This window comes from Somniosus microcephalus, chromosome 25 (assembly GCF_052327205.1).
Source record: "Somniosus microcephalus isolate GS21.2 chromosome 25, FLI_Smic_1.0, whole genome shotgun sequence".
In the NCBI taxonomy this organism is placed as follows: Eukaryota; Metazoa; Chordata; class Chondrichthyes; order Squaliformes; family Somniosidae; genus Somniosus; species Somniosus microcephalus.
In genome coordinates, this window is record NC_141011.1 from 201,512 (window position 1) to 229,507 (window position 27,996).

The following is a 27,996-nucleotide window of genomic DNA, read 5'->3' on the forward strand; positions in this document are numbered from 1 at the left end:
CCAGCTGTAACACACAATCTATATTCAGGACAGCTTATGTAACAGAAACTATTTTTATTTGCAAATAAACAGCAGAAAGTAGAGGACTATTATAATATCGTGTTTGTTTTCAAAAGGAAGTTCCCACAGACATACCAACTGCTTTTGACTAAAAACATTAACACCTCTGAAGTAATTCAGAATTACAAACAATGAGAGGCTTATAAAATGGAGGCATGTGGCAAAAATAACCAATTGCTGAAACAGTTAAGCTGTGCCAGATTTCAGAGTCAGTTCCTTTGGTGAAGAAGCAGGCAGCGCTGAGGGTTCAAATAATTGTCCCATATCCAATAGAGAGGCTTCAGAACCAGACTGAATCATTCTCCGTGGTCACAGCCACCTTGTGACAAATACACTAAAGCAAATATAAAGCTGACCAAAATTGAAGCACAGGTCGAGAGAACATGATTTACAACAGAGTGCTCAGACACTCGACAAGCTCAACTCCAACTTGGAATAGGAACTGAATTATTTTAAAAAACTGAATTCTGGAAGGACAGAGTGCCAACAGTTTACAAAAAGACAGAAACAGCCGGGAGCGCAACAGGACAGGATCAGGGATGGAGGAAGAGATAGGAAGTACAAAAAACATTTAAACTGGGTATAGAGTTTGTCTATTGTAGACCTGAGGATTGCCAAGTGCAGGTCTTGTATACAGGCCAGCGATCCCAGAGCTAGTGAGGTGGTCCTTGGTTCTCGCCGCTGGCTGTACATTCCGGTGGAAGGAGCCTACGGGCATTGGATTTCACCCATGGATGTTCAATCACTCCCTTCAGGGGCAGTCTCAGTATCGGATTATGTCGAAGCAATTGGCCAATTAAACTCTTGGCACCGTCCGACATGCTGGCTGGAAACTGGATTTCAACCTAAAAAATTCAAATGTTGCAGATTTGTCTCAATTTGAGGAACAGTTGACGATACATTAGTACGGAGTTTGCCATGAGCAAACTGAAAGAAAGTACTAAACTAGCCTTACTGATGACAGACTTATGATGGTTACCCATCACAATTTAGACCATTGTGGATCCAAATGCCTGACAGAGCCACAGGACACAGGCTGCTCACACAGGCCTCTGGAAGGCAGGCCAGCGTTCATTTTGTGCAGAGGATCAGAGGGACCTTGGAGTGCATGTCCACAGGTCCCTGAAGGTAGCCGGCCAGGTAGATAAGGTGGTTAAGGCATACGGAATACTTGCCTTTATTAGCCGTGGCATAGAATACAAGAGCACAAAATACTAGTTAGGCCTCAGCTAGAGTACTGCGTGCAGTTCTGGTCACCACATTACAGGAAAGATGTGATTGCACTAGAGAGGGTACAGAGGAGATTTACAAGGATGTTGCCGGGAGTAGAGAATCTTAGCTCTGAGGAAAGACTGGATAGGCTGGGTCTGTTTTCTTTGGAACAGAGGAGGCCGAGGGGAGACTTGATTGAGGTGTATAAATTATGAGGGGCCTAGATAGAGTGGATAGGAAGGACCCACTGACACTAAGAGAGATCAATAACCAAGGGGCATAGATTTAAAGTAATTGGGAGAAGGATTAAAGGGAAGTTGAGGAGAACTTGTTTTACCCAGAGGGTGGTGGGAATCTGGAACTTACTGTCTGAAAGGGTAGTAGAGGCAGAAACCCTCATCACATTTAAAAAGTACTTGGATATTCACTTGAGGTGCCGTAACCTACAGGGCTACGGATCAGGAGCTGGGAAGTGGGATTAGGCTGGATAGCTCCTTTTTGGCCAGCACAGACACGATGGGCCAAATGGCCTCCTTCTGTGCCATAAATTTCTATGATTCTATGACAGTTCTAACTACAGCTGCTCACCTTACAGATCCTCCTGTACGTCTCCTCGTGAGACGCAGATTCGAACGGAGGGTGTCCAACCAGGAATTCGTAGCACAGAATTCCCAGACACCACAAGTCCACTTTCTCATCATGCATCCGCCCTTCAACCATCTCTGGAGGCAGGTAATCCAAAGTGCCACACAAAGTCTTCCTTCTGCAGGGATTAGATTTACAGCACAAGGTTAGAACAGAGGTCAGATAAAACCTGACAGCATGGAGACAGAGTTCCCCCCACCCCCCAGTAAGACCCAATGTCTGGTTCACTGAAGTATGTCAGTGTCCCAATGACTGAACCCGTTCCCATGTTCCTCTGAACCACTGGTGTGAGGAGGCTACTGGCAGAGACAGATTTTCCCAGCCCCACCAGATCACTCTCCCAGATTAAACCTCGTGCTGAGCAAAGAAAGCTTCAGATGTCCTTTCACCACAGGCTGCAATACCCAAAGAGGCCCATTGAAAGCCCCACCTGGACCGACCGCTACACATGGCACCGAGCGGCAGGGGAGGAAATCAGAGGCTTTGGAAATCAGCAAAGGGAGATGACAAGGCAGAGATTGAGCGAGTTCCAGATGGTGAGGGCAGAGCGATGGCACAAAATGCCAATAGTAGGGCAGCGAACAAGCAGACTTGTGCATGGCCAGCGGTGATCACAGCAGGACTGTGGGGTAAAGCCCTGGAAGGATTGGAACACCAGGATAAAGATTTTCATTGTTGGGACACAGGTGCCCAGTGGAGCTTGACAAACACAGGGATAATGGGGATGTGGGTCGATGTACAGGAGAGGACACAGGCTGTGGTGTTCTGGGTAAGGTCGTTTGTGGAGGGAGCAGGCAGTGATGAGCAATTGTCTAACACTGGAGGCACTGAAGACTTGGATTAGGGTCTGGACAAGGTGGTGGAGAAGGAAGCAGTATTTGGGAGTTGGATGGCAGTGATCTAGGTGACAAATCAGATGTGGGGTGGGAAGCTCAGCTCAGTGCCAAACAGAGCACCGAGGATTCAGGTCCACATAATCGGCATGGAGATGTTGCCGCGAAACAGAGAAGATGGATCTCCTTTTACCAACATTAAGCTGGCGGAAGGTACAACTTATTTGTTCCCCCTTCCTCCAGTGAAGACAGCTCTTGCCTGAAGAAATTCCCCCAAATCACCAGCTAGCAAACTGCACTAGTACTCAGCAGGAGATAGGGCACAAGTTGGGGCTCGGGAGGCTGGCATTTTTCTCATGATGAATATGCAAGAACCTAAGAATTAGGAGCAGGAGTAGGCCATATGGCCCCTTGAGCCTGCAATAAGACCATGGCTGATCTTCAACCTCAACTCCACTTTCCCGCCCAATCCCCGTATCCTTTGATTCCTCGAGAGTCCAAAAATCTATCGATCAGCCTTGAATATACTCAAAGACTCAGCATGCACAGCCCTCGGGGGTAGAGAATTCCAAAGATTCACAACCCTCGGAGTGAAGAAATTCCTCCTCATCTCGGTCTTAAATGGCCGACCCCTTATTCAGAGACTGTGCCCCCTAGTTTTAGACTCTCCAGCCAGGGGAAACAACCTCTCAGCTTCTACCCTATCAAGCCATCCCAGAATCTTGTGTTTCAATGAGCTCACCTCTCATTTTTCTAAACTGCAGAGAGTATAAGCCCATTCTACTCAATCTCCCCTCATAGGACAGCCCTCTGATCCCAGCAATCAATCTAGTGAACCTATGTTGCACCGCCTCTAAGGCAAGTATATCCTTCCTTAGGTAGAGACCAAAACACTGCACAGTACTCCAGGTGTGGGCTCACCAAGGCCCTGTACAATTGGAGCAAGACTTCCTTACTCTTGGACTCCAACCCCCTTACATAAAGGCCAACATGTCATTTGCCTTCCTAACTGCTTGCAGTAATAGTGTGGAGGACGAATTCATGGAATGCATGCAAGATAGTTTTCTAGATCAGTATGTAGAGGAACCAACTAGGGAACAGGCTATTTTAGATCTAGTATTGTGCAATGAGAAAGGGTTAATTAATAACCTTGTAGTAAAGGGGCCCTTAGGAAAGAATGACCATAATGATAGAATTTTATATTAAGTTTGAAAGTGATGTAGTTAAATCCAAAACTAGGGTCTTAAATCTTCTAAACAAAGCAAACTACGTAGGTATGAGGGGCGAGTTGGCCAAGGTAGATGGGGAAGCTAGATTAAAAGGTATGACAGTAAAGAAGCAATGGCTAGCATTTAAAGAATTAATACATAATTTACAACAAATATACATTCTTTTAAGGCACAAAAACCCCATGGAAAAGTGGTCCATCCGTGGCTAACAAGAGAAGTTAAAGATAGTATTAGATCAAAGGAAAGGGCTTATAATGTTGCCAAAAAGAGCAGCAAGCCTGAGGATTGGGAGAATTTTAGAATTCAGCAAAGGAGGACCAAGATAAAGAAAGGGAAAATAGAATAAATGAGAGTAAACTAGCAAGAGACATAAAAACAGACTGTAGAAGCTCCTATAGGTATGTAAAAAGGAAAAGATTTGCAAAAGTAAATGTGGGTCCCTTACAGGCTGAGACAGGAGAAATTGTAATGGGGAATAAGGAAATGGCCAAGAAATTAAACAAATACTGTGTGTCTGTCTTCACGGAAGCAGCAGCAAAAAATCTTCGCACAATAGTGGAGAAATGCTAGGGAACCAAGGGCTAGAAATTCAGTAGGCTTTGCACCCAGTTTTCGCCCAAAGAGGGCTTTTGCGCCACTTGCTGAGATTTCGCCGATATTCAGCGCTGCGGTAATGGCGGCATTAGCCAGTAGCGCTGCGCCGCCACCGATGACGTCATCGGTGTGCGCAGTGCCCTGCTACCGGCCCAACCGCCATATTTAGTTGCGGCCGCAAACAGCGATCAGAAAACGGGGCCGTCCTGTAGCGTTAGTGGGGCGAGTTAAGGCGGAGGTGCGGTCGGCCGATTTTTCGGCGGCCGCCTGCCCGCACCTCCTTCCCCGGCCTCCTCCACCCCCCCCCACCGGCATTGCCGGCTGTTTTCCGGGAGCCCGGCACTTCTCCGTGGTGCCGGGCTCATTTGCCGGCACTAGCGAGCGGCGATCTCGCTGTTGCAGGCACCTCCCCCTTAAGAGGGGGAGGAAGGCCTGCAGTACCGCAGCTTGCCGCTCCGCAGCGGGTGGCGCTGCGGCACCTAGCGCGCAGATATTCAGTTTCAGCGCCCCAAGCGGGGGCGCCGAAACCCTTGAATAGCGGCCGCCTTCGAGTTGGGGCGCTGAAACTGAATTTCCGGCGGGCGCCAGTGGCTCCGCGCGCAGCGGTACTTTCTGGGCGCGAGCGAGCTGGCCGCCCCAAACTGAATTTCTAGGCCCAAGGGTCTAGTGAGGAGGAGGAATTAAAAGGAAATTATTAGTAAAAAATAGTGCTGCAGAAATTAATGGGACTGAAAGCTGAAAAATCCCCAGGGCCTGATAATCTGCATCCCAGAGTACTAAAAGAGGTAGCCATGGAAATAGTGGATGCATTGGTTGTCATCTTCAAAAATTCTATAGATTATGGAACAGTTCCTGCAGATTGGATGGAGAGTGGCAAATGTAACCCCACTATTTAAAAAAGGGAGAGAAAACAGGGAACTACAGACTGGTTAGCCTAACATCAATAGTAGGGAAAATGCTAGAGTCTATTATAAAGGATGTGATAAGAGGACACGGAGAAAATATCAACGGGATTAGATGAAATCAACATGGATTTATGAAATGGAAATTGTGTTTGACAAACCTACTGGAGTTTTTTGAGGATGTAACTGGTAGAATAGATAAGGGAGAACCAGTGGATATGGTGTATTTGGATTTTCAGAAGGCCTTTGATAAAGTCCCACATAAAAGAGTGCAAAATTAAAGCACATGGGATTGGGGGTAATATACTGGCATGGATTGAAAATTAGTTAATAGACAGGAACCAGAGAGTAGGAATAAATGGGTCCTTTTCAGGGTGGCAGGCGGTGACTAGTGGGGTACCAAAGGGATCAGTGCCTCAGTTATTCACAATCTATATCAATGATTTGGATGAGGGGACCAAATGTAATATATCCAGGTTTGCTGATGATACAAAGCTAGGTGGGAATGCAAGTTGTGAGGAGGCTGCAAAGAGGCTTCAAGGGGGTATAGCCAGGCTAAGTGAGTGAGCAAGAACATGGCAAATGGAATATAATGTGGATAAATGTGAAGTTATCCACTTTGGTAGGAAAAATAGAAAAGCGGAGTATTTTTTTAAAATGGTGAGAGATTGGGAAATGTTGGTGTTCAGAGGGACCTGGGTGTTCTTGTACACAAATCACAAAGTTAACATGCAGGTACAGCAAGCAATTAGGAAAGCAAATGGTATGTTGGCCTTTATTACAAGAGGATTTGAATACAAGAGTAAAGAGGTTTTACTGTAATTATGTAGGGCCCTGGAGAGACCACACCTGGAGTATTGGGTAGTTTTGGTCTCCTTACCCAAGGAAGGATATACTTGCCACAGAGGTTCACCAGACTGATTCCTGGGATGGGGGGACTGTCCCATGAGGAAAGATGGAGTAGACTCGGCCTACATTCTCTAGAGTTTAGAAGAGAGGTGATCTCATTGAAACATACAAAATTCTTACCGGGCTTGACGGGGTCGATGCAGGGAGGAGGTTTCCCCTGGCTAGGGGCCACAGTCTCAGAATAAGGGGTCGACCATTTAAAACTGAGATGAGGAGAAATTTCTTCACTCAGAGGGTGGTGAATCTTTGGCATTCTCTACCCTAGAGGGCTCAATTGTTGAGCCCCCGAACCTAATTTCTGGGCCGTTGTGTTTCGTGTAGAAGGACACACAAATCCCTCTGAACACCAACATTTAATAGTTTCATACCATTTAAAAAATATTCTGGTTTTCTATTCTTCCTACCAAAGTGAATAACTGCACATTTCTCCACATTATATTCCATCTGCTACCTTATTGCCCACTCACTTAACCGGTCTATATTCCTTTGCAGGCTCTGTGCGTCATCCTCACAGCTTACTTTGCCACCTAGCTTTGTATTGTCAGCAATCTTGGATGTATTAGACTCGCTCCCTTCATCTAAGTCATTAATATAGATTGTAAATAGCTGAGGCCCAAGCACTGATCCTTGCAGCACCCCACTAGTAATATCCTGCCAACCTGAAAATGACAGATTTATTCCGACTTACAGGAAACTTTCGATTAACCGGCACCTAAATAACCGGAAATGTCGGTTAACCGGCAAAATTCAGGAGTAGGTTCAGGTAACTTTTATTACTTGCCTTGCTCCATGTGTTGCTGTGCAAGGGTGTGGCTGCAGCTGTTGCTAAGCTACAGAGACACTTGCAACTTGTGGCCATTGTTTTGAACCTGTTGCTAAGCAACAGGGTTTGTTGCTTTATACGGAGCTCTCAGCTCCGTATCTTTTACTATAGCGTTCGGTTATCCGGAATCTTTGATGAACCGGCACCACGTCAGTCCCGTCCGTGCCGGATAAAAGAAAGTTTCCTGTAATTCCTTGTATAAATTATCTTCCATTCAACCCGGCACTAGCCCTGAACTTTCATCTCTCTCCAGTTTCTCTCCAATCTCCTCTCTTGACCTCACCGTGCTCATCTTGTCCAAGGGACCCAATTCCTGCTCCCTCGACCCTATTCCCACTAAACTGCTGACCACCCAACTTCCTTTGCTGGCTCCCATGTTAGCTGACACTGTTAACTGTTCTCTCTCCTCAGGTACTGTCCCCCTCTCCTTCAAATCTCCTCAAAAAAAAAAAAAAAACCCTTGACCCCTCTGTCCTTGCAGACTACTGCCCCATCTCCAACCTCCCTTTCCTCTTCCAAATTCCTTGAACGTGTTGTCGCCTCCCAAATCCGTGCCCATCTTTCCCGGAACTCCATGTTTGAATCCCTCCAATCAGGTTTCTGCCCCTGCCACAGTACTGAAACGGCACCTAGCTCTACCTCACTACCACTTCTCAACCTCTCCACGGTCTCTAAATTGTCAGACTGCTTGTCCAACTTCCAGTACTGGATGAGCAGAATTTTTTCCCAATTTAACACTGGGAAAACCGAAGCCATTGTCTTCAGTCTCCGCCACAAAACCCGTTCCCTAGCCACCGACTCCATCCCTCTCCCTAGCATCTGTCCCGAGGCTGAACCACACTGTTTGCAGCTTTGGTGCCATATTTGACCCTGAAATGAGCTTCCGACCACATATTGGCGCCATAACCAAGACCGCCCATTTCCACCTCCTCAGCATCGCCCGTCTCCACCCCTGCCTCAGCTCATCCGCTGTTGAAACTCTCATCCCTGCCTTTGTTACCTCTAGACTTGACTGTTCGAACGCACTCCTGGCTGGCCTCCCACGTTCTACCCTACGTAAACTGGAGGTCATCTAAAATTCTGCTGCCCGTGTTCTAACTTGCCGCAATGCTCGTTCACCCATCACCCCTGTGCCTACTGACCTATATTGGCTCCTGGTTAGACAGCTCAATTTTAAAATTCTTATCCTCGTTTTCAAATCACTCCATAGCCTCACTCCTCCCTATCTAATCTCCTCCAGCCGCCTCCTTCCCCACCCTGAAATAGCTGCGTTCCTCCAATTCTGCCCTCAACCATTGGTGGCCGTGCCTTCAGCGGTCTGGGCCCCAAGCTCTGGAATTCCTTCCCTAAAACTCTCTGCCTCTACAGCTCTTTCCTCCTTTAAGACACTCCTTAAAACCTCCCTCTTTGACCAAGCATTTGGTCATCTGCCCTAATTTCTCCTTATGTGGCTTAGTGTCAATTTTTTTTATCTTATAATACCGGTGAAGCACCTTGGGACGTTTACTACATTAAAAGGTACTATATAAATACAAGTTGTTGTTGTTGTCGTTATTATCCACTATCCATGCTAACATATTACCTCCAACCCCATGAGCCCCTTGATTCACCGTTTAGTGGCCATGCTGAAGGTCAAACTATATTCTGGTCATAGAAACATAGAAGATAGTAGCAGGAGTAGGCTATTCGGCCCTTCGAGCCTGCTCCGCCATTCAATGAGGTCATGGCTGATCATCCAAATTCAGTACCCTGTCCCTGCCTTCTCCCCATATCCCTTGATCCCTTTAGCCTTAAGAAATATATCCAACTCTTTCTTGAATATACTTAATGAACTGGCCTCCACGGCCCTCTGTGGCAGAGAATTCCACAGGTTCACCACTCTCTGGGTGAAGAAATTCCTCCTCATTTCAGTCCTAAATGGCTTACCCCTAATCCTTAGACTATGACCCCTGGTTCTGGACTCCCCGGCCATCAGAAACATCCTTCCTGCATCTAGTCTGTCCAGGCCTGACAGAATTTTATAGGTTTCGATGAGATCCGCTCTCAATCATCTAAACTCCAGTGAGTATAAGCCCAATTGACACAATCTCTCCTCATACATCATTCCTGCCATCCCAGGTATCAGCCTGGTGAATCTTCGCTGCACTCCTTCCATGGCAAGAACGTCCTTCCTCAGGTAAGGCGACCAAAACTGCACACAATACTCAAGGTGTGGTCTCACCAAGGTCCTGTACAACTGCAGCAAGACATCCTTGTTCCTGTACTCAAACCCTCTTGCTATGAAGGCCAACATACCATTTGTCTTCTTAACCGCCTGCTGCACCTGCATGCTTACCTTCAGCGACTGGTGCACAAGAACACCCAGGTCTCTTTGCACTTCCCCTTCTCCCAATCTATTGCCATTCAAATAATAATCTGCCTTCCTGTTTTTGCCACCAAAGTGGATAACCTCACATTTATCCATATTATAGTGCATTTGCCATGTTTCTGCCCAATCACCCAACCTGTCCAAATCGTACTGGAGTTTCACGACATCCTCCTCACAGCATACCCTCCCACCCAGCTTTGTGTCGTCTGCAAATTTGGAGATATTACATCCAATTCCCTCGTCCAGATCATTAATATATATTGTGAACAGCTGGGGTCCTAGGACCGATCCTTGCGGTACCCCACTAGTCACTGCCTGCCACTCGGAAAACGACCCGTTTATTCCAACTCTTTGCTTTCTGTCCGCCAACCAGTTCTCTATCCAAGTCAATACCTTGCCCCCAATCCCATGTGCCTTAATTTTGCACGCTAATCTCTTATGCGGGACCTTATCGAAAGTCTTCTGAAAGTCCAATTACACCACATCCACTGGTTCTCCCTTATCTATTTTACCAGTTACATCCTCAAAAAATTCCAGTAGATTAGTCAAGTATGATTTAACTTTTGTAAATCCATGTTGACTTTGTCCGATCCAGTCACTGCTTTCCAAGTGCTCTGCTATTACATCTTTTATAATGGACTCTAGCATTTTCCCCACTACCGATGTCAAGCTTACCGGTTTATAATTCTCCGCCTTTTCTCTACCACCTTTTTTGAATAGTGGTGTAACATTAGCTACCTGCCAATCCATGGGTACCGTTCCAGAGTCGATCGAGTTCTGGAAGATGACCAGCAATGCATCTACTATTTCTAGGGCCACGTCCTTAAGTACCCTGGGATGTAGATTATCAGGCCCTGGGGATTTATCGGCCTTCAGTCCCATCAATTTTCCTAACACCATTTCCCTACAAATACTGATTTCTTTCAGTTCCACCCTTTCATCAGACCCTATGTTACCCGGCATCTCTGGGAGGTTATTTGTGTCCTCCTTTGTGAAGACAGAACCAAAATATGTATTTAGTTGATCTGCCATTTCTTTGTTCCCCATTATAAATTCCCCCGATTCTGACTGCAAGGGACCTACGCTTGACTTCACCAATCTTTTTCTCTTCACATATCTATAAAAGCTTTTACAGTCAGTTTTTATGTTCCCTGCAAGCTTACTCTCATATTCTATTTTCCCTTTCTTAATTAATCCCTTTGTCCTCCTTTGTTGAATCCTAAACTGCTCCCAATCCTCAGGATTATTGCTTTTTCTGGCCAATTTATATGCCCTCTCCTTGGACCTTATGCTATCCCTAATTTCCCTTGTTAGCCACGGTTGGGTCACCTTTTTTGTTTTATTTTTATGCCAAACTACAAATTCTGTAGTTCATCCATTCGGTCTTTGAATGTTTGCCATTGCCTATCCACCGTCAACCCTTTGAGTGCCATTCCCCAATCAATCCTACCCAACTCGCTCCTCAGACCATCGTAGTTTCCTTTATTTAAATTGAGGACCCTAGTCTCCGAGTCAACTACTTCATTCTCCATCTTAATGAAGAATTCGATCATATTATGATCGCTCCGACCCAAGGGGCCTCGTACAACAAGATCGCTAATTAATCCTTTCTCGTTATATAATACCCAGTCTAAGATGGCCTGATCGCTGGTTGGTTCCTCGACATATTGGTCCAGGAAACCATCCCGTAAACACTCCAGGAATTCCTCCTCCACAGTATTGTTACTAATTTGGTTGGCCCAATCTATATGTAGATTAAAGTCACCCATGATGACTGCTGTGCCCTTATTGCACGCTTCTTTAATTTCCAATTTAATGCCATCCCCAACCTCCGCCTTACTGTTTGGAGGTCTAGAAACCACTCCCACTAACGTTTTTTTCCCCTTAGTATTTCTCAATTCTACCCATACAGATTCCACCTCATCAGAGCTAATATCCTTCATTACAATTGTGTTACTCCCTTCTTTAACCAGTAATGCTACCCTACCTTCCTTTCCTTTTTGCCTATCTTTCCTGAATATCGAATACCCCTGGATGTTGAGTTCCCAGTCCTGGCCTTCCTTGAGCCACGTTTCCGTAATCCCAACCAAATCGTATTTGTTTACTTCTATTTGCGCAGCCAATTCATCCACCTTATTACAAATGCTCCTCACATTAAGACTATACTCAGCTACAGCGAGACCTAGGCTGCCAACTAGAGATAGGACCCCCTCTAGACAAGGAGTCAACATGGACTCAAGTTCCGGGGTCACGATGGTGGGATTTCATATTGCCCATTTTAAGACACTTTAAAGCTTCCATAGACAAGCATACTAAAGATCGACTAATTCACAATTGTATTATTAGATCTGAACTTTGTACCCAAAACTCCCTTCAATTTGTCCTTTTCCAGCTAAAGACAAAGTTTCAACCCAATCTGCTCGAGTCAACGATCCCAGACAGGAGATTACAACGACCATCAGAAGGGTCCTGGACTTTTACAAACAGGTGGCTGCAAATGAGGATTGTCACAAACCTTGACGACGGAGCGTGCACAGACCACCCAAAGTCAGCTATTTTCAGCTCCCCGCGCAGGCCCAGCAGCAGGTTCTCTGGTTTGATGTCTCTGTGAATCACCTTCTTTAAATGACAATACTGCAATGCGTCTGCCAGCTCCAAAATGTACTGTAGTATTCAAACAAAAAATAGGGTCAGCATCACTCCACATTCTGCTCTTTAAAGACAAGAATGAACGCAGCGTCATCGACCTGAAACGTTAACTCTTGTCTCTCTCTCCACAGATGCTGCCTGACCTGCTGAGTGTTCCCAGCTTTTTCTGGTTTTATTTCAGATTTCCAGCATCCGCAGTATTTTGCTTTTGTAAGAATGAAATAACACTGCAGTCCAGAGGCACCATCAGGGCCACCGTATGGAAAAGAATTTATGGAAGGAGTTGAATTTGAGAGTCAGTAACTTGGTGACTAAAACACAGCATTAGAGAGAATGTAATGGGCTTCAATCAGAAGTTGTGTCCATGGAAGGGGACAATGCACGACTGGTAATCCAAACAGATTCCTCGCTCCATCATAACAGGCACATTCTCACCGTTACAAACTTTACTGATCCAACAAGTCAGTTAGACTTTGCAATTATATTTTGGGCACACTACACTCCTCATCTTAATTCACATTTTTTTTTAAAGCATTAAATTCCCACTTTCCCATGCTATTTATGTTCCTCAATTTAAATTGGTAGTTAATCCAAGGATCTTAATCACAGAAAACACTTTGAATTATCAGGGATTGACAGTAGAATGAATGAGATCACCAATAAAGAATTGAAATTATAATTTAAAATCTCAATGACACAATGTGCTGTGTGGAGGAATTACAGAAATCCCAGTCAATTCAGCAGTTCAACAGGCCACCTCCAGTATTATCACCCGAACACACCACTCAGAATAAACAAACAGCCCTTTTCACAAACATCAAGGCAGCTGAGGAACTGGCCACATACTGCGGACAGTATTTACAGGACAACTACTGATCTCTGGCTGATGGCTGCAGCCAGCACGAGTCCAGGCCCAGACAAGCAGTGTGCAATTTGCAATTGCGGTTCCTCACATGCCAGGTTTACAATCTCAAACACGCTGCTGCAGGTTAGGCACTTCACAGGGAGACATTGGAAGTCAGTCACCTCCGACCACTGGTACTCGCTCGCCTCCCAGCAACAGAGTAAACGGCATTGTTAATGGAGGTTACAGAAGGTGCAAAACACAAGATGACACAGGATAGAAATAATGACACCAGAACAGAATTAACCATCACTTTACAGTTTGCAATGAACAGATATCATTTACTGATCCTCACTCACAGTGGCTGTCTTCTGTTCAGTGAAGCAGCCATATTTCTGCAGCTCTTTGTACAGTTCTCCTCCAGGGGCATATTCTAACATTAGGTAAATTCTTGTCCGATCAAAGAAATAGTTGTAAAGCCTCAAGATGTTCGGATGCCTGAAAGTTAAAAGAGTAGTGTATCACGGGGTGCTCTTGGCAACAAACGACCAACCACCACACGCCTGGAACCTTCTGCCCTCAGGTGGGATTCACTGGTCAGCTCACTGTGGATCAAACTCGGTCAAGATTGCAAAGCAAACCTACTCAGGGGAGTGTATTTTGGGCAAAACTTTTTGGACGATTTTAGGGGAAAGGAGGCTCGCATATTCAGATACAATGAAACACTCAGTGTACAGGAACCCTACCGAGAGAAAAAAAGCAAGCCACTACCCCAACAATGTGATTTTTCCTTCTTCTCATACCACTGCGGTTGTCAAATGAGACTATTGAGGTCTCTGCTGGGAACTAGGATGAAGCTGTCCAAATTCACTTCGGATCCTACAGCTAACGGGCACTTTTGACATCAATTTGAGCCAGATTCAAAACCAAGCCCCAGAACCGAAGGACAGCATTTGAATCCACTAGGAGTGATTTCTGCTCACAAAGGAATTTACAATGTACACTGATAAGAGACACAGGTTTGGTGCTTGTTTGAAGTGTAATATGAAACACTCAAAGACTGCAGCCTAGTAATGGGTTTCAACACTCACTGCACATGCACCTGTCCCAGACTCCAGTGCCCGTCTCCTGACTCTCCCAGCCGTGTGTGGGAGGAATTAGATCAGCTTTTGGCTGATCAAAAGAGATGGGACATTTGGTGATGTGCAGCTTTTAATGCAAGTTCTCTTCCTTTTGGAAGAGGACAGAGCGAAACAAGCACCAGACAATGACCTGCGCTCCGCTCCGCATGAGGCCATGCAAGAAGACATTGGAATGACGGACACTGTGCTTTGTGACAATGTACGAACAAAAACTATTTCCTCTGGTGGGAGAGTCCAGAACAAGGGGGCCGAACCTTAGAGTGAGGCCATTCAGGAGTGAACATGGCAAGCACCTGGGATGGTGAGCAACAGGGTAGGAAGCAGCTTTTCACACAAAGGGGAGTGGAAATCTGGAATTCTCGCCCCTAAAAAGCTGTCGTGGCTGGGCCAATTAAAATATGGAACCACAGCAGGAAGATCAAGTTAAGATACAGATCAGCCATGATCGAATTGAATGGCAGAACAGGCTCGAGCGGCTGAATGGCCTCCTCCTGTTCCTATTACTCTCCTACCTCCCAACCCATGTCACAAGGCTACCTCCAATTCCCAAATATTCCCAAAAAGTACATGTGAAATAAGGAGTGAAAATTATTTCTCCAGGAAGGACTTTCCCGCTAAGCAGCAGAGAGGTGGGCATGGGTAAAAAAGACTGACACTGACTTACTTGAGGTGAGACTGAATTTCAATCTCTCGTCGCAGTTGATGCTCAACATTCTCTTTCTCAAGCTGAGACTTGAAAAGCACTTTCAGTGCCAGGATAAACTGTGAATCCCGTTCGCGAGCCATGTACACATTTCCAAATTTGCCTTTTCCAAGAGGGCGTCCGATGTCAAAGTTGTCAATGGACCACTTTCTGATTTCAAAAACAACATTCCTTTAGTCTGAATACAAATGTAAAACTCAAACTTACTGAGACTCAGATTGCAACAGTGGAGAAAAAGAAATGAAGGAACCTGAAAGTAAAAGCAAGGACTCAAACAGGGGACACAGCACATTTTTATATACACTCCTGCATTCCAGGATTTGTTTCTCATGTATGGACAGAACTTCGATTTTTATCATTTAAACCTTCAGAGGTTTTGATTTGGTAATCTACTGAGACCTAGAGGTACACGACATACAGCGTCAGGACTGCTGCAGGTAGTCAGTGGCCGTTTCTTATTCTGCGATACTCTGGATCTACAGGGGTGCCTGTATATTCGGAATGTCTCCACATTCTGTCTGAAGCTAGAGTGAGAATGATCAACATCACTGATTAATAGTCACAATCTGGGTTTAACGCAAGAAGATACTTCCTTTTAAAAAAGTGGAAGAGAATTCATCATGAGCGAAGACTTTAGCATATTAACCTTCCCCCTGCTAATGTTTGGGATCACCCAGATAATTGAAAGTGGGGGGTGGGGGGGAACAAGGCAAACTACTTCCTACTTCCAGGGGTGAAAATGGACAGAAGTCACTTCAGACTGGTCTTAAGAGCTCTAAATAACTGGCTCTAGCGGGGAGACCGATCTGACCAGGCTGCCTACTTGTCCCATCTCATTCAGATCCACCTGCCACATGATGCCCAATCCTATGGCTGTCCATATCCATGAATGTATCGCTGTTCCCTGTTGTTAAAAGCAGTGTCGGCTTCCAATTTTTTAAGCTGATCTCTGCACTTTCGGCCTAGCGAGAGGAAAACTAGACTGGGATGCCACCACTGCATCGCTATTCAAAGCACCTCCTGTTGGGGGAAATATAGCCGATCACCTGTGGCTTTGCTCAGTGAGGCAGACGCTATGCTGAGTGTGACAGGAAGTCTGATGCTTGCAGGAAGTGCATGTTATCTGCAAGAAAATGCCTCACTTCTTTAGCCATGATGTGGAGATGCCGGTGTTGGACTGGGATGGACAAATGTAAGAAGTCACACAACACCAGGTTATAGTCCAACAGCTTTATTTGAAATCACAAGCTTTCGGAGCACTGCTCCTTCGTCAGGTCAACTGTAACCTGGTGTTGTGTGACTTCTTACATCACGTCTTTAGGACATCCCAAAGCAAATCACGGCCAATTTGTTGCTTTTTGAAGAAGCGCAGTAACCGTTGTTCAGTAGCCAAATGTGGCTGCAGATCCAGCAGAGATTAATTAACCATAACCCTCCCAAAGGATTAGCAGAATTGGCACATTGAACAAATGAAAGACACTTACTTAATTAACTGCGGTCTCTCTGGTTCTGCCCCAACTCTTGGAACTCCAGATCTCAGAGCTACAGAAAAGATTGAAAGCATATACGTGGGGTCATTTTCCATTTAGCACTTGTTTAAAAAAGGAAATTGATAATCTGTACATGGACAACCTGTGGCAGAATAAGTTCATTTCAGTTTTCAAAAAAGTTAATGTATTTCAACATTAATTAACGGAAAAGACTACCTACCTTGTAGGGTCATATTTGTTCCTTGACAGTGTGCAGAGACCCAGGTTTGTAATACACTAGTAAGGAGCTCAGAATCCCATCTCAGCAGTAAGGTAGGGGTCTGATACGACTGAAAAAGAGTTACCCCCAGGCTGTAGGGCGAAGAGAAGGTCCAACATCCACGGCCCACCTGGAAGCAGCGTAACGTGGCAAGGGACTGCACAGCACCCGAGGCCTTATAACATGATCCAGGGCCGGTGGTGCCCGCCAAAACCAAAGCGGGTTTCTCAATCAGAGTCGCAGCACGGTTGCGAGCCAAGGTTTCACACCATGGCTCAAGCTGCAGAGCGGTGACAAGCTGACAAAAATTCTTAGCCAGCTTGTGCCAACCTAGACCCTCAAAGCACAGGCCGTGGCGTCAGTTGGTACCAAGGTAATGTAAAGCGTGTCCCACTGCCTCTTACAGAATATAGTCAGAGCGGAAGGTTTTCTTAAGCGAGGGCCAACACGTGCAGATATAGTGGGGCTGATTTGTCTCATTACTGTGCAGGTGGAACCTACTTTAGACAATCCAAGACCGCACCAAGCGCTTGAATGACCTTGGACAGTATTTCTCCTGCAACAAGAACATAGACTGCAAGTAGTCCGAATGGTCCTGGGAACACAGGAAAAAGAAGGCCATTCAGCCCCTCGAGCCTGTTGTCATTCAATGAAATCATGGCTGATCTGTGACCCAACTCCACATACCCGCCCTTGCCCCATATCCCTTAAGTTAACAAAAAGCTATCAATCTCTGATTTAAAATTAATAATTGATCTAGCATCAATTGCCATTTATGGAAGAGTTCCAAACTTCTACCACTCTGTGTAGAAGGGTTTCCTAATTTCACTCCTGAAGAGGTCTGGCTCTAATTTTTAGACTATGCCCCTCGTCCTAGAATCCCCAATCAGTGGAAATAGTGTCTCTCTCTACCCTATCTGTTCCCCTTAATATCCTGAAAACTTTGATCAGATCACCCCTTAACCTTCTAAATTCTAGGGAATACAACCCTAATTTGTGTAATCTCTCCTCGTAACTTAACCCTTGAAGTCTGGGCATCATTCTGTAAACCTACGCTGCCCTCCCTCCAAGGCCAATATATCCTTCCTATGGTGGTGCCCAGAACTGCTCACAGTGCTCCAGGTGTGGTCCAACCAGGGTTTGTATCGCTGCAGCATAACTTCTACCCCTTTGTACTCTAGATATAAAGGCCAGCATTGCATTAGCCTTTTTGATTATTTCCTGTACCTGTTCATGACATTAATGATCGATGTACCTGGACCCCCAAGTCTCTTTGGACCTCCACTGTTTTTAGCTGTTCTATCCTTTTTAGGTCCAAACTGGATGACCTCACATTGAAATCCATTTGCCACAGTTTTGCCCATTCACTTAATCCCTGTGTAATTTTATGCTTCCATCTACACTGCCTACAATGCCGCCTATCTATGTGTTGTCGGCAAATTTAGATATATGACTTTCAGCCATCATCTAAGTCATTAATAAACACTGAATAGTTCAGGCCCAAAGACAGATCCCTGCGAGACACCACGAGTCACTTCCTGCCAATTTGAGTACTTACCCATTATCCCTACCGCTCAGCCAATTTCTTAACCAGGTCAATAATTTGCCCTCAATTCCGTGAGTTTCTACCTTAGTTAACAGTCTCTTATGTGGGACTTTATCAAATGTCTTCTGCATGTCCATATACAGTAAATAACATCCATAGACATTCAATCAGGTCCATCAGGCATGACCTACCTTTCACAAATCCATGCTGGCTCTCACTGATCAATTGAAAATTTGCGAGGTGTTCAGTCACCCTATCCTTAACTATAGACTCGAGCAATTCCCCGACAACAGATGTTAGGCTAACTGGTCTAGAATTCCCTGGTTTCCCTCTTGCCATTCTTAAATATGGAGTGACATGCGCAATTTTCCAATCTAAAGGGACGGTTCCTGAATCAAGAGAACTTTGGAAGATTATAGTTCGGGCATCTGCAGTGTGCTCACTGACTTCCTTTAAAACCCTGGGATGGAAACCATCTGGGGATCCATCACTCTTTAGTGCCATTATTTTCTTCATTATTGTTATTTTATTGAGTCCCTGTCCCTGATTCAATATTAGTTTCTTTGGGATTTCTGGCATGCCACCCTCTTCCTCTACTGTAAATACTGACGCAAAGTAATTATTCAACATGTCCGCCATTTCCCCATCGTCATTGACAATACCACCACTTCCAGTTTAAGGGAACAACATTGCTCCTGACCATACTCTTTTTCCTAATGCAAGTGTAAAAATTCTTATTTTTGATATCCCTTGCAAGTTTCTTTTACATAAGAACATAAGAAGTAAGAGCAGGAGTAGGCCATACGGCCCCTCGGGCCTGCTCCGCCGTTCAATATGATCATGGCTGATCCAAACTTAGACTCACGTCCACTTCCCTGCCCTCTCCCCGTAACCCCTAGTTCCCTTATCTGCTAGGAAACTGTATCTCCGCTTTAAATTTATTTAATGTTGCAGCTTCCACAGCTCTCAGAGGGTGGTAAATCTATGGAATTTACTACCTCAGAGTGAAGAAGTTTCTCCTCATCTCAGTTTTGAAAGGGCAGCCCCTTATTCTAAGATTATGCCCCCTAGTTCTAGTCTCACCCATCAGTGGAAACATCCTCACCGCATCCACCCGATCAAGCCCCCTCACAATCTTATATGTTTCGATAAGATCGCCTCTCATTCTTCTGAATTCCAATGAGTAGAGGCCCAACCAACTCAACCTTTCCTCATAAGTCAACCCCCTCATCTCCGGAATCAACCGAGTGAACCTTCTCTCAACTGCCTCGAGAGCAAGTATATCTTTTCTTAAATATGGAAACCAAAACTGTACGCAGTATTCCAGGTGTGGCCTCACCAGTACCCTGTATAACTGCAGCAAGACTTCCCTGCTTTTATACTCCATCCCCCTTGCAATAAAAGCCAAGATTCCATTGGCCTTCCTCATCACCTGCTGTACCTGCATACTAACCTTCTGGGTTTCATGCACCAGGACCCCCAGATCCCTTTGTACTGTAACACTTTGCAGTTTCTCTCCATTTAGATAATAACTTGCTCTTTGATTTTTTCTGCCAAAGTGCATAACCTCACACTTTCCAACATTATATTCCATCTGCCAAATTTTTGCCCACTCACTTAGCCTGTCTATGTCCTTTTGCAGGTTTTTTATGTCCTCCTCACTCACTACTTTCCCTCCTATCTTTGTATCGTCAGCAAACTTGGATACGTTGCACTCGGTCCCTTCCTCCAAATCGTTAATATAGATTGTAAAGAGTTGGGGTCCCAGCACTGACCCCTGCGGAACACCACTAGTTACTGATTGCCAACTAGAGAATGAACCATTTATTCCAACTGTCTGTTAGATAGCCAATCCTCCACCCATGCCAGTACATTGCCCCCCAATCCCATGATTTTTTATCTTGTGCAGTAATCTTTTGTGTGGCACCTTGTCAAATGCCTTTTGGAAGTCCATATACACCACATCCACTGGTTCCCCTTTATCCACCGTTTGTTACGTCCTCAAAGAATTCGAGCAAATTTGTCAAACACGACTTCCCCTTCGTAAAACCATGCTGACTCTGTCCGATTAAATTATGCTTATTCAAATGTCCTGTTACTGCTTCCTTAATAATGGACTCCAACATTTTACCAACCACAGATGTTAGGCTAACTGGTCTATAGTTTCCAGCCTTTTGTCTGCCTCCCTTTTTAAATAAAGGGCATTACATTAGCAGTTTTCCAAACTGCTGGGACCTTTCCTGTATCCAGGGAGTTTTGGAAAACTACCACCAATGCATCCACAATCCCTACCGCTATTTCTCTCAAGACCCTAGGATGTAAGCCATCAGGTCCAGGGGATTTATCTGCCTTTAGTCCCATTATCTTACCGAGTACCACCTCCTTAGTGATTTTAATCGTGTTTAGCTCCTCCCCCCCCATAACCCCCTGTTTGTCCAGTGTTGGGATATTTTTAGTGTCCTCTAAAGTAAAGACTCATACAAAATATTTGTTCAGCATTTCTGCCATCTCCATGTTCCCCACCACTAATTTCCCGGTCTTGTCCTCTAAGGGACCAACATCACTTTAGCCACCCTTTTTCTATAACTGTAGAAACTCTTGCTATCTGTTTTTATATTTTTTGCTAGTTTACTTTCATAATCTATCTTCCCTTTCTTAATTAATCTTTTAGTTATTCTTTGCTGGCTTTTAAATGCTCCCCAATCTTCTATCCTCCCACTAGATTTGGCTACTTTATATGCCATTGTTTTCAGTCGGATACTATCTTTTATTACTTTACTTAGCCACGGATGGCTGTCTTTTCTTTTACCCCCCTTTTTCCTCACTGGAATATATTTTTCTTGAAAGTTGTGAAATATCTCCTTGAATGTACACCACTGCTCATGTACCGCCTTACACTTTAATCTATTTTCCCAGTCCACTTTAGTCAACTCTGCTCTCATACCTTCATAGTCTCCTTTATTTAAGCTTAGTACGCTGGTTTGAGATCCAACTCTCACCCTCCAACTGAAGTTGGAATTCAACCATGTTATGGTCACTCGTTCCAAGGGGATCCTTTAATAGGACATTTTTTATTAATCCTGTCTCATTACACAGGACCAGATCTAAGCTTGCCTGCCCCCTGGTTGGTTCAGTTACATACTGCTCAAGGACCCCGTCCCTAATGCACTCTATGAACTCTTCCTCAAGGTTGCCCTGCCCAATTTGATTTGTCCAGTCAATATGAAAGTTAAAATCTCCCATGATTATAGCTGTTCCCTTATTACAAGCCCCAACTATTTCCTGATTTATGCTCCGACCAACAGAGTTGCAACTGTTAGGAGGCCTATAGACTACGCCCACTAGTGGCTTTTTCCCCTTATTATTCCTTATCTCCACCCAAACTGTTTCACTATCCTGATCCTTTGACCCAATATCATTACTCACTATTGCAGTGATTCCATCCTTTATTAACATAGCCACCCCACCTCCCTTTCCTTCCTGCCTGTCCTTCCCAATTGTCAAATACCCCTGGATGTTTAGTTCCCAGTCATGGTCACCTTGCAGCCATGTTTCTGTAATGGCCACTAGATCATACTCATGTGTAGTTATTTGTACCGTCAACTCGTCTATTTTGTTACGAATGCTGCGTGCATTCAGATAAAGAACTTTTAAATATGTTTTGTGACAATTTATTCCTGCTTTTACCCCTTTTACTACTCTACCTTTATACATTCTGTCCCTTCCTGACACTCTGGTTTTTAATTCCCCCACTGCTACCTTGCTCTATTGCCTTCTCCGCTGACATTTTTATTTTTCGCTCTCTTGAAACCTCCCCCACACTAATTAGTTTAAAGCCCTCTCTACCGCCCTAGTTATTCGATTCGCCAGGATTCTAGTCCCAGCACTGGCCAAGTGAAGTCCGTCCCAACAGAACAGCTCTCTCCTGTCCCAGTACTGGTGCCAGTGTCCCAAGAAGCAAAACCCATTTCTCCTACACCAGTCTTTGAGCCACACATTTAACTCTGATTTTATTTACCCTAGCCAAATTTGCTCGTGGCTCAGGTAGTAATCCAGAGATTATTACCCTTGTGGTTCTGCTTTTTAATTTAGCCCCTAACTGCTCATACTCCCTCAGCAGAACCTCTTTCCTTGTCCTATCTATGTCATTGGTACCAACATGGACCACGACAACTGGATCCTCCCCTTCCCACTCCAAGTTTCTCTCCAGCCCAGAGGAGATGTCCTTAACCCTGGCACCAGGCAGGCAACACAGCCTTCGGGACTCTCGCTCTCGGCTGCAAAGAACCCTATCTATCCCCCTAATGATACTATCCCCTACCACTACAACATTTCTTTTTACTCCCCCCACTTGAATGGCCCCTCGTTCCACGGTGCTGTGGCCAGGTTGCTTATCCTCCCTGCAGTCCCTGTTCCCGTCCTCACAGGGAGCAAGAGCCTTGAACCTGTTGGACAAGAGCAAGGGCTGCGGCTCCTCCAACACCACATCCTGGATCCCTGTACCTGCCTCATTCAGTCACACCTTCCTGTCCCTGACCACGGGATACATCTGAATTAGTTAATCTAATTGGTGTGACTACTTCCTGGAACACAGAGTCCAGATAACTCTCCCCTTCCCTGATGTATCGCAGTGTTTGAAGCGCGGACTCCAGCTCATCAACACGGAGCCGGAGTTCCTCGAGCAGCCAAAACTTACAGCAAATCTGATCACTGTGAACATCAATGGTGTTCATCAGCTCCCACATATTGCAGCAGTAACACATCACCTGCTCTCCCATTCTATGTAATTAATTAAAATTATTATTTTTAAATACCCTCTGCCCCGATTCTAAATGACAAATATCACACCTCTATTTAATTGAACTTACCAACTTATGAAGATTTATAAAAGGGAAGGAAAAGTACTCACCAACCAGCCAATCACCTACCAGCTTGGCTGTGATGTCACTTTTGAATTCTGACCTCCCTTTGGAATGTTGCCTGTTTAGGCTACCTCACCACTCCGGCTCGACTCCCGCTGCTGCTTCCGGCTGCCTCGACTGGGCCTCACCTCGCTGCTCCGCCTCCGCGATGTCTGCTAATCCTGAGACTGGCAGGAAAAACAAGGCCAGAAACAAAACCAGCACCTAACACCCCACTTACCCTAACTCTCTCACTTACCCAAACACTCAACGGCACTCTTTCTTTTTGTAGTTCTGTTTTGTTACCCTTTGCTGTTCTTTGTATCTTTCCCATTTGCTAGGATCTGCGCTATTTTTTGCATTTTTGTATGCCCTGTCCTTTAGTTTTATGCTGTCCCCTACCTCTAGTTTTTTTGGTAAGTAGGGCTCTTGCCCCTCAGGAGTATAAACTGGTTCTGGATCACATTAAATTATTTTTTAAACATCTCCCACTGATCTTCTGTCATTTTACCCATTAACAGGTTTGCCCAGCTTACTGTGGGCAGTTTCCATCTCATCCCGTTGAAATCGGCCTTACCCAAATCTAGAATCTTAGTAGCTGTTTCGCGTTTCTCCCTTTCAAACACGACACTGAATTCAATCATGTTATGATCACTATTGGATAAATGTTCACACACAGTTAGGCTGTTAACTAAATCTGGCTCATTGCACATTATTAAATCTAATATGTCTTGCCCCCTTTTTGCCGCTAGGACATATTGTTGTAGAAAACTATCCCGGACACACTCGAAATTCACGACCTTCGACAGGTGCAAGTCTGCTTATCCCAATCTATATGAAAGTTAAAATCTCCCATTAAAACCACACTGCCTTTGCTACACGCTTGTCTAATCTCTGCATTTACACAATCCAACACTTCACAGCTGATACCAGGGAGCCTATACACAACTCCCACTACAGTCTTAAATATTTTCCCATTTCTTAAGTCTACCCATAAAGTCTCCACTGCCTGCTTACCTCTCATTATATCCTCTCAATCACCAAGGCTACTCCTCCCCCTCTGGCATTTTCCCTATATTTCCTGTGGACCTTATAACCTGGTACATTTAGTTCCCAGTCCTGACCATCTTGCAGCCATGTCTCTGTAATGACTACCATGTCATACCCTCCAATTTGAATTTGTGCCTGCAGTTCATCAATTTATTCCTTATACTCCATGTGTTTGTAAAAAGAACACTTATTTGGGTTGGGCCACACCCTCTAGCCTGTCCTTCAGCTCTGATGCTTTATTCACATGTTTATTTCTCTCTCCTGGTTTAAATCGCTTTACATTTTTTAGTTTTCCCTTTACCTGTACAGCCTAAAGCACAATTTCTGACAGTTACTCTACTCTCTTCCCTTACGTTTCTTTTTGAACTACTGTTTGTACGGCAATTCCCCCCGAGCCTCCCCCCCATTTATTAGTTGAAAGTCCATGTGGCCACCCTATTTATCCTTTCCACTAGGATCCTGGTCCCAGACCAGTTCAAGTGGAGCCCGTCCCAACAGTACAGTTCCTTCATGTCCCAATACTGGTGCCAAGAAACATGGAACGTCTGGAATTCTGACAGGGCTGGACAGACTGGGTGCAGGGGGGATGTTTCCCCTGGCTGGGGGGTCTGGAATGAGGAGTCACAGTCTCAGGGTGGAACATTTGGGACTGAGATGAGGAGGAATTTCTTTGCTCAGGGGGTAGTGAGCCTGTGGAATTCTCGATAACAAAGGGCTGTGGAGGCCAGGTCACTGAATGTGTTTAGGAAGGAGATGGATATATTTATAGACACAAAGGGCATCGGGGGGGGGGGGTATGGGAAGAGAGCGGGAATTTGGTGTTGGGATGGATGATCGGCCATGATCGTATTGAATGGCGGGGCAGGCTCGAGGGGCTGAATGGTGGGGCAGGCTCGAGGGGCTGAATGGCCTACTCCTGCTCCTATTTTTCCATGTTTCTAGCAAACGTGGCACTCTATTGCGTAAGGTTTTGGAAAGTCGGAAGCACAGAAACTTATTGCGTCAGTCAGCAACAGTAAACGTGTAGCGGCAGTGCTTAAAATGATCATCACTGCCAGAGGTAGGCATCATTGGGAGTACAATTCATGTGCCCGATGTGTACCTATGCTGTGCATTGATTGGTTCTCCAAGCTGCCTGTACACGGGCAGGACTTCATACCACAGAACAGCATTGAAAAACAGAATGCCCAAAAGAAAAACACTGGCATTTTTAAATCTAAAACTATTAATCTGAAAAACAGAAAATGGTTAAACAAAATGATCAAGTAGGACATAGTTTGACTCATGACAAGCTGGAACAATCATTCCAACACACACTTCTGCTTCATAGGAAGGTATTACATGAGCCATTGGCACCAGTGAGTTTTTTTCCATTCATGGGATGTGGGCATCACCAGCAAGGCCAGCATTTATTGCCCATCCCTAGTTGTCCTTGAGAAGGTGGTGGTAAGCCACCTTCTTGAACCGCTGCAGTCCGTGTGGTGAAAGTACTCCCACAGTGCTGTTAGGGAGGGAGTTCCAGGATTTTGACCCAGCGACAATGAAGGAACGGCCGATATATTTCCAAGTCAGGATGGTGTGTGACTTGGAGGGGAACATGGAGGTGGTGGTGCTCCCATGCGCCTGCTGCCCTTGTCCTTCTAGGTGGAAGAGGTCGCGGGTTTGGGAGGTGCTGCCGAAGAAGCCTCAGCGAGTTGCTGCAGTGCCTCTTGTGGATGGTACACACTGCAGTCACGGTGCGCCGGTGGCGGAGGGAGTGAATGTTTAAAGGTGGTGGATGGGGTGCCAATCAAGCGGGCTACTTTATCCTGGATGGTGTCAAGCTTCGAGTGTTGTTGGAGCTGCACTCATCCAGGCAACTGGAGAGTATTCCATCACACTCCTTACTTGTGCCTTGTAGATGGTGGTCACATCAAAACAGTCACAGTGGCACTTATCACATGGTCTCTCCACAATATGGTCCCAGGCCTGCCTTACACCAACAGTGCCTGAAAAGCAGTCACTTACAGTTAAATGTCTAAACCACTCCTCATTCCATTTCAAGAAAAAAAAGACACAGGCAGGACAGACATTTTCAACAACACAATCTCAGAACCGAATACATTAAATTATACATACAAATCAGGATAGCGTTGCCCAGCGGCACCCCATTCAATGTACCTACAGTGGACTGCCAGGCCAGCTCTTGCACCCAGTCACAAAATGGCAGTTTTACATTCAACATAGGAACAGGAGGCAGCCATTCAGCCCCTCAAGCCTGTTCCACCATTCAATTAGATCGTGGCTGATCTGCATCTGCCTGCCTTGGATCCATGATTTAATTGCTTCCTGACATCACCCCTGAACGGCCTTGCTCTAATTTTGAGGTTATGCCCCCTTGTTCTGGACTTCCCCACCCGGGGAAATCGATTCTCCATCTATCCAATCAAATCCTTTAATCATCTTGAACACCTCAATTAGGTCACCCCTTAATCTTTTATATTCAAGGGACTATAAGCCTAGTCTATGCAACCTGTCCTCATAATTTAACCGCATTAGCCCCGGTATCATTCTGTTGAATCTGTGCTGCACCTCCTCCAAGGCCAATGGATCCTTCCTGAGATACGGTGCCCAAAACTGAACACCGTACTTGAGGTGGGCTCTAACCAGAGCTCTGAACAGCTGGAGCATCACTTCCACCCCTTGTATTCTAGCCCCTTGAGATAAAGGACAACATTCCATTAGCCTTTATGATTTTTTTTGTACCTGTCCACTAGCGTTTAGTGATTTCTGTACTCGGGCCCCTAAATCTCTCTGCTCCTCCAGTTCCTAGTTTGTTACCATTTAGATAATACTCTGATCTATCTTTCTAGGGTCCAAAGTGGATGACCTCACACTTCCCCACACTGAACTCCATCTGCCACAGTTTTTCCCCACTCACTTAATCTATCAATCAATGTCCCTTTGCAACTTTCTGCTCCCATCTACACTATTTACTGTGCCATTTAAGTTAGTGTCATCAGCAAACTTGGATATACAGCTCTCTATTCCTTCATCCAAGTCATTTATAAAATCAGTGAAAAGCTGAGGCCACAGTACAGATCCCTGGGAGTCACCACTAGTTACATCCTGACAATTGCAGTACATGCCCATTATTCCAGCTCCTCACCAATTCCCGACCCACATCAATAGGTTTCCTCCAATTCCATGTGCTCTCAATTTCATTAATAGCCTCCAAGTGGAACATTATCAAAAGCCTTCTGGAAGTCCATATAAATAACATCCATGGACACTCCTTTATCTACCAATCTGTGGAATATCCTGCTTTGATGTTGTGAATACACAGCATTCCATTATTACTAAACCTCTTGAAGCCAGTATCAGGATAATGTATAGATTCAGCAAATGTCTGGGTGGTGAAGCAGGCAAATCTGACACTGTACCTGTCGCTTGTGGTACAACGGCGGCAACTTGAGTCATGTTTCTTAAGGACAAGAGGGAAGTGGGCGAGGCGGGGATGGAGGATCCACTCAGCTGCTTCTTCAGACCAGACTTGGGGCCGGCCAAGCGAGTTGGAGTTAGTGGCTGTGGAAAGAATGGAAGCACAGGGTGTAGAGGCAGCACACTTGCCAATCTCAGCGGCCCCTCCAGCCCTCTCCCTAACCCTAGCCAGCCCTTAATGCCCCCTTTAACCTGCCCAATCATGGCCTGCTCAGCCCTCACCTTCTTGCTGCTCCCAATTCTCCTCGGTGCTCATTCCGGGACAAAGCTCTCTCGAGCTCCGCTAACGGCTCCGGCTCCCGCCCGCTTCAAACTCTGACAGCCGCTTGCTGATTGGCTCTTTGGCAAATGAAACAG

At 45.4% G+C, this 27,996-nt stretch overlaps 1 protein-coding gene across 2 annotated transcripts; it reads right to left on the reverse strand.

Moving 5' to 3' along the window:
* Positions 1 to 34: 34 nt before the first annotated feature.
* LOC147100470 (aurora kinase B-A-like) lies at positions 35 to 27,996 on the reverse strand. Of its 2 annotated transcripts, XM_085966750.1 has the most exons (8): positions 27,862 to 27,970; positions 27,582 to 27,723; positions 16,398 to 16,455; positions 14,875 to 15,063; positions 13,428 to 13,566; positions 12,091 to 12,239; positions 1,861 to 2,035; positions 35 to 905 (listed from the first exon to the last, which is right to left on the reverse strand). In XM_085966750.1, the coding sequence occupies exons 2-8, from the start codon at positions 27,616 to 27,618 to the stop codon at positions 714 to 716; spliced, it is 939 nt and encodes a 312-aa protein (XP_085822876.1). In that variant the 5' UTR covers positions 27,619 to 27,723; positions 27,862 to 27,970; the 3' UTR covers positions 35 to 713. The 2 variants fall into 2 exon arrangements, with proteins under 2 accessions (XP_085822876.1, XP_085822877.1); XM_085966751.1 differs by lacking the exon at positions 27,582 to 27,723 and having other exon boundaries at positions 27,862 to 27,996.

Bases quoted from the DNA above. Each gene is read 5' to 3' on its own strand.
- LOC147100470 (XM_085966750.1), bottom strand. From the start codon at position 27,618: ATGACTCAAGTTGCCGCCGTTGTACCACAAGCGACAG. The intron at 16,456-27,581 runs GTACAGTGTCAG...TCTTTTCTGTAG, and splicing joins CGTTGTACCACAAGCGACAG to CTCTGAGATCTGGAGTTCCA. The intron at 13,567-14,874 runs GTAAGTCAGTGT...TTTAACTTTCAG, and splicing joins GAAATTCAGTCTCACCTCAA to GCATCCGAACATCTTGAGGC.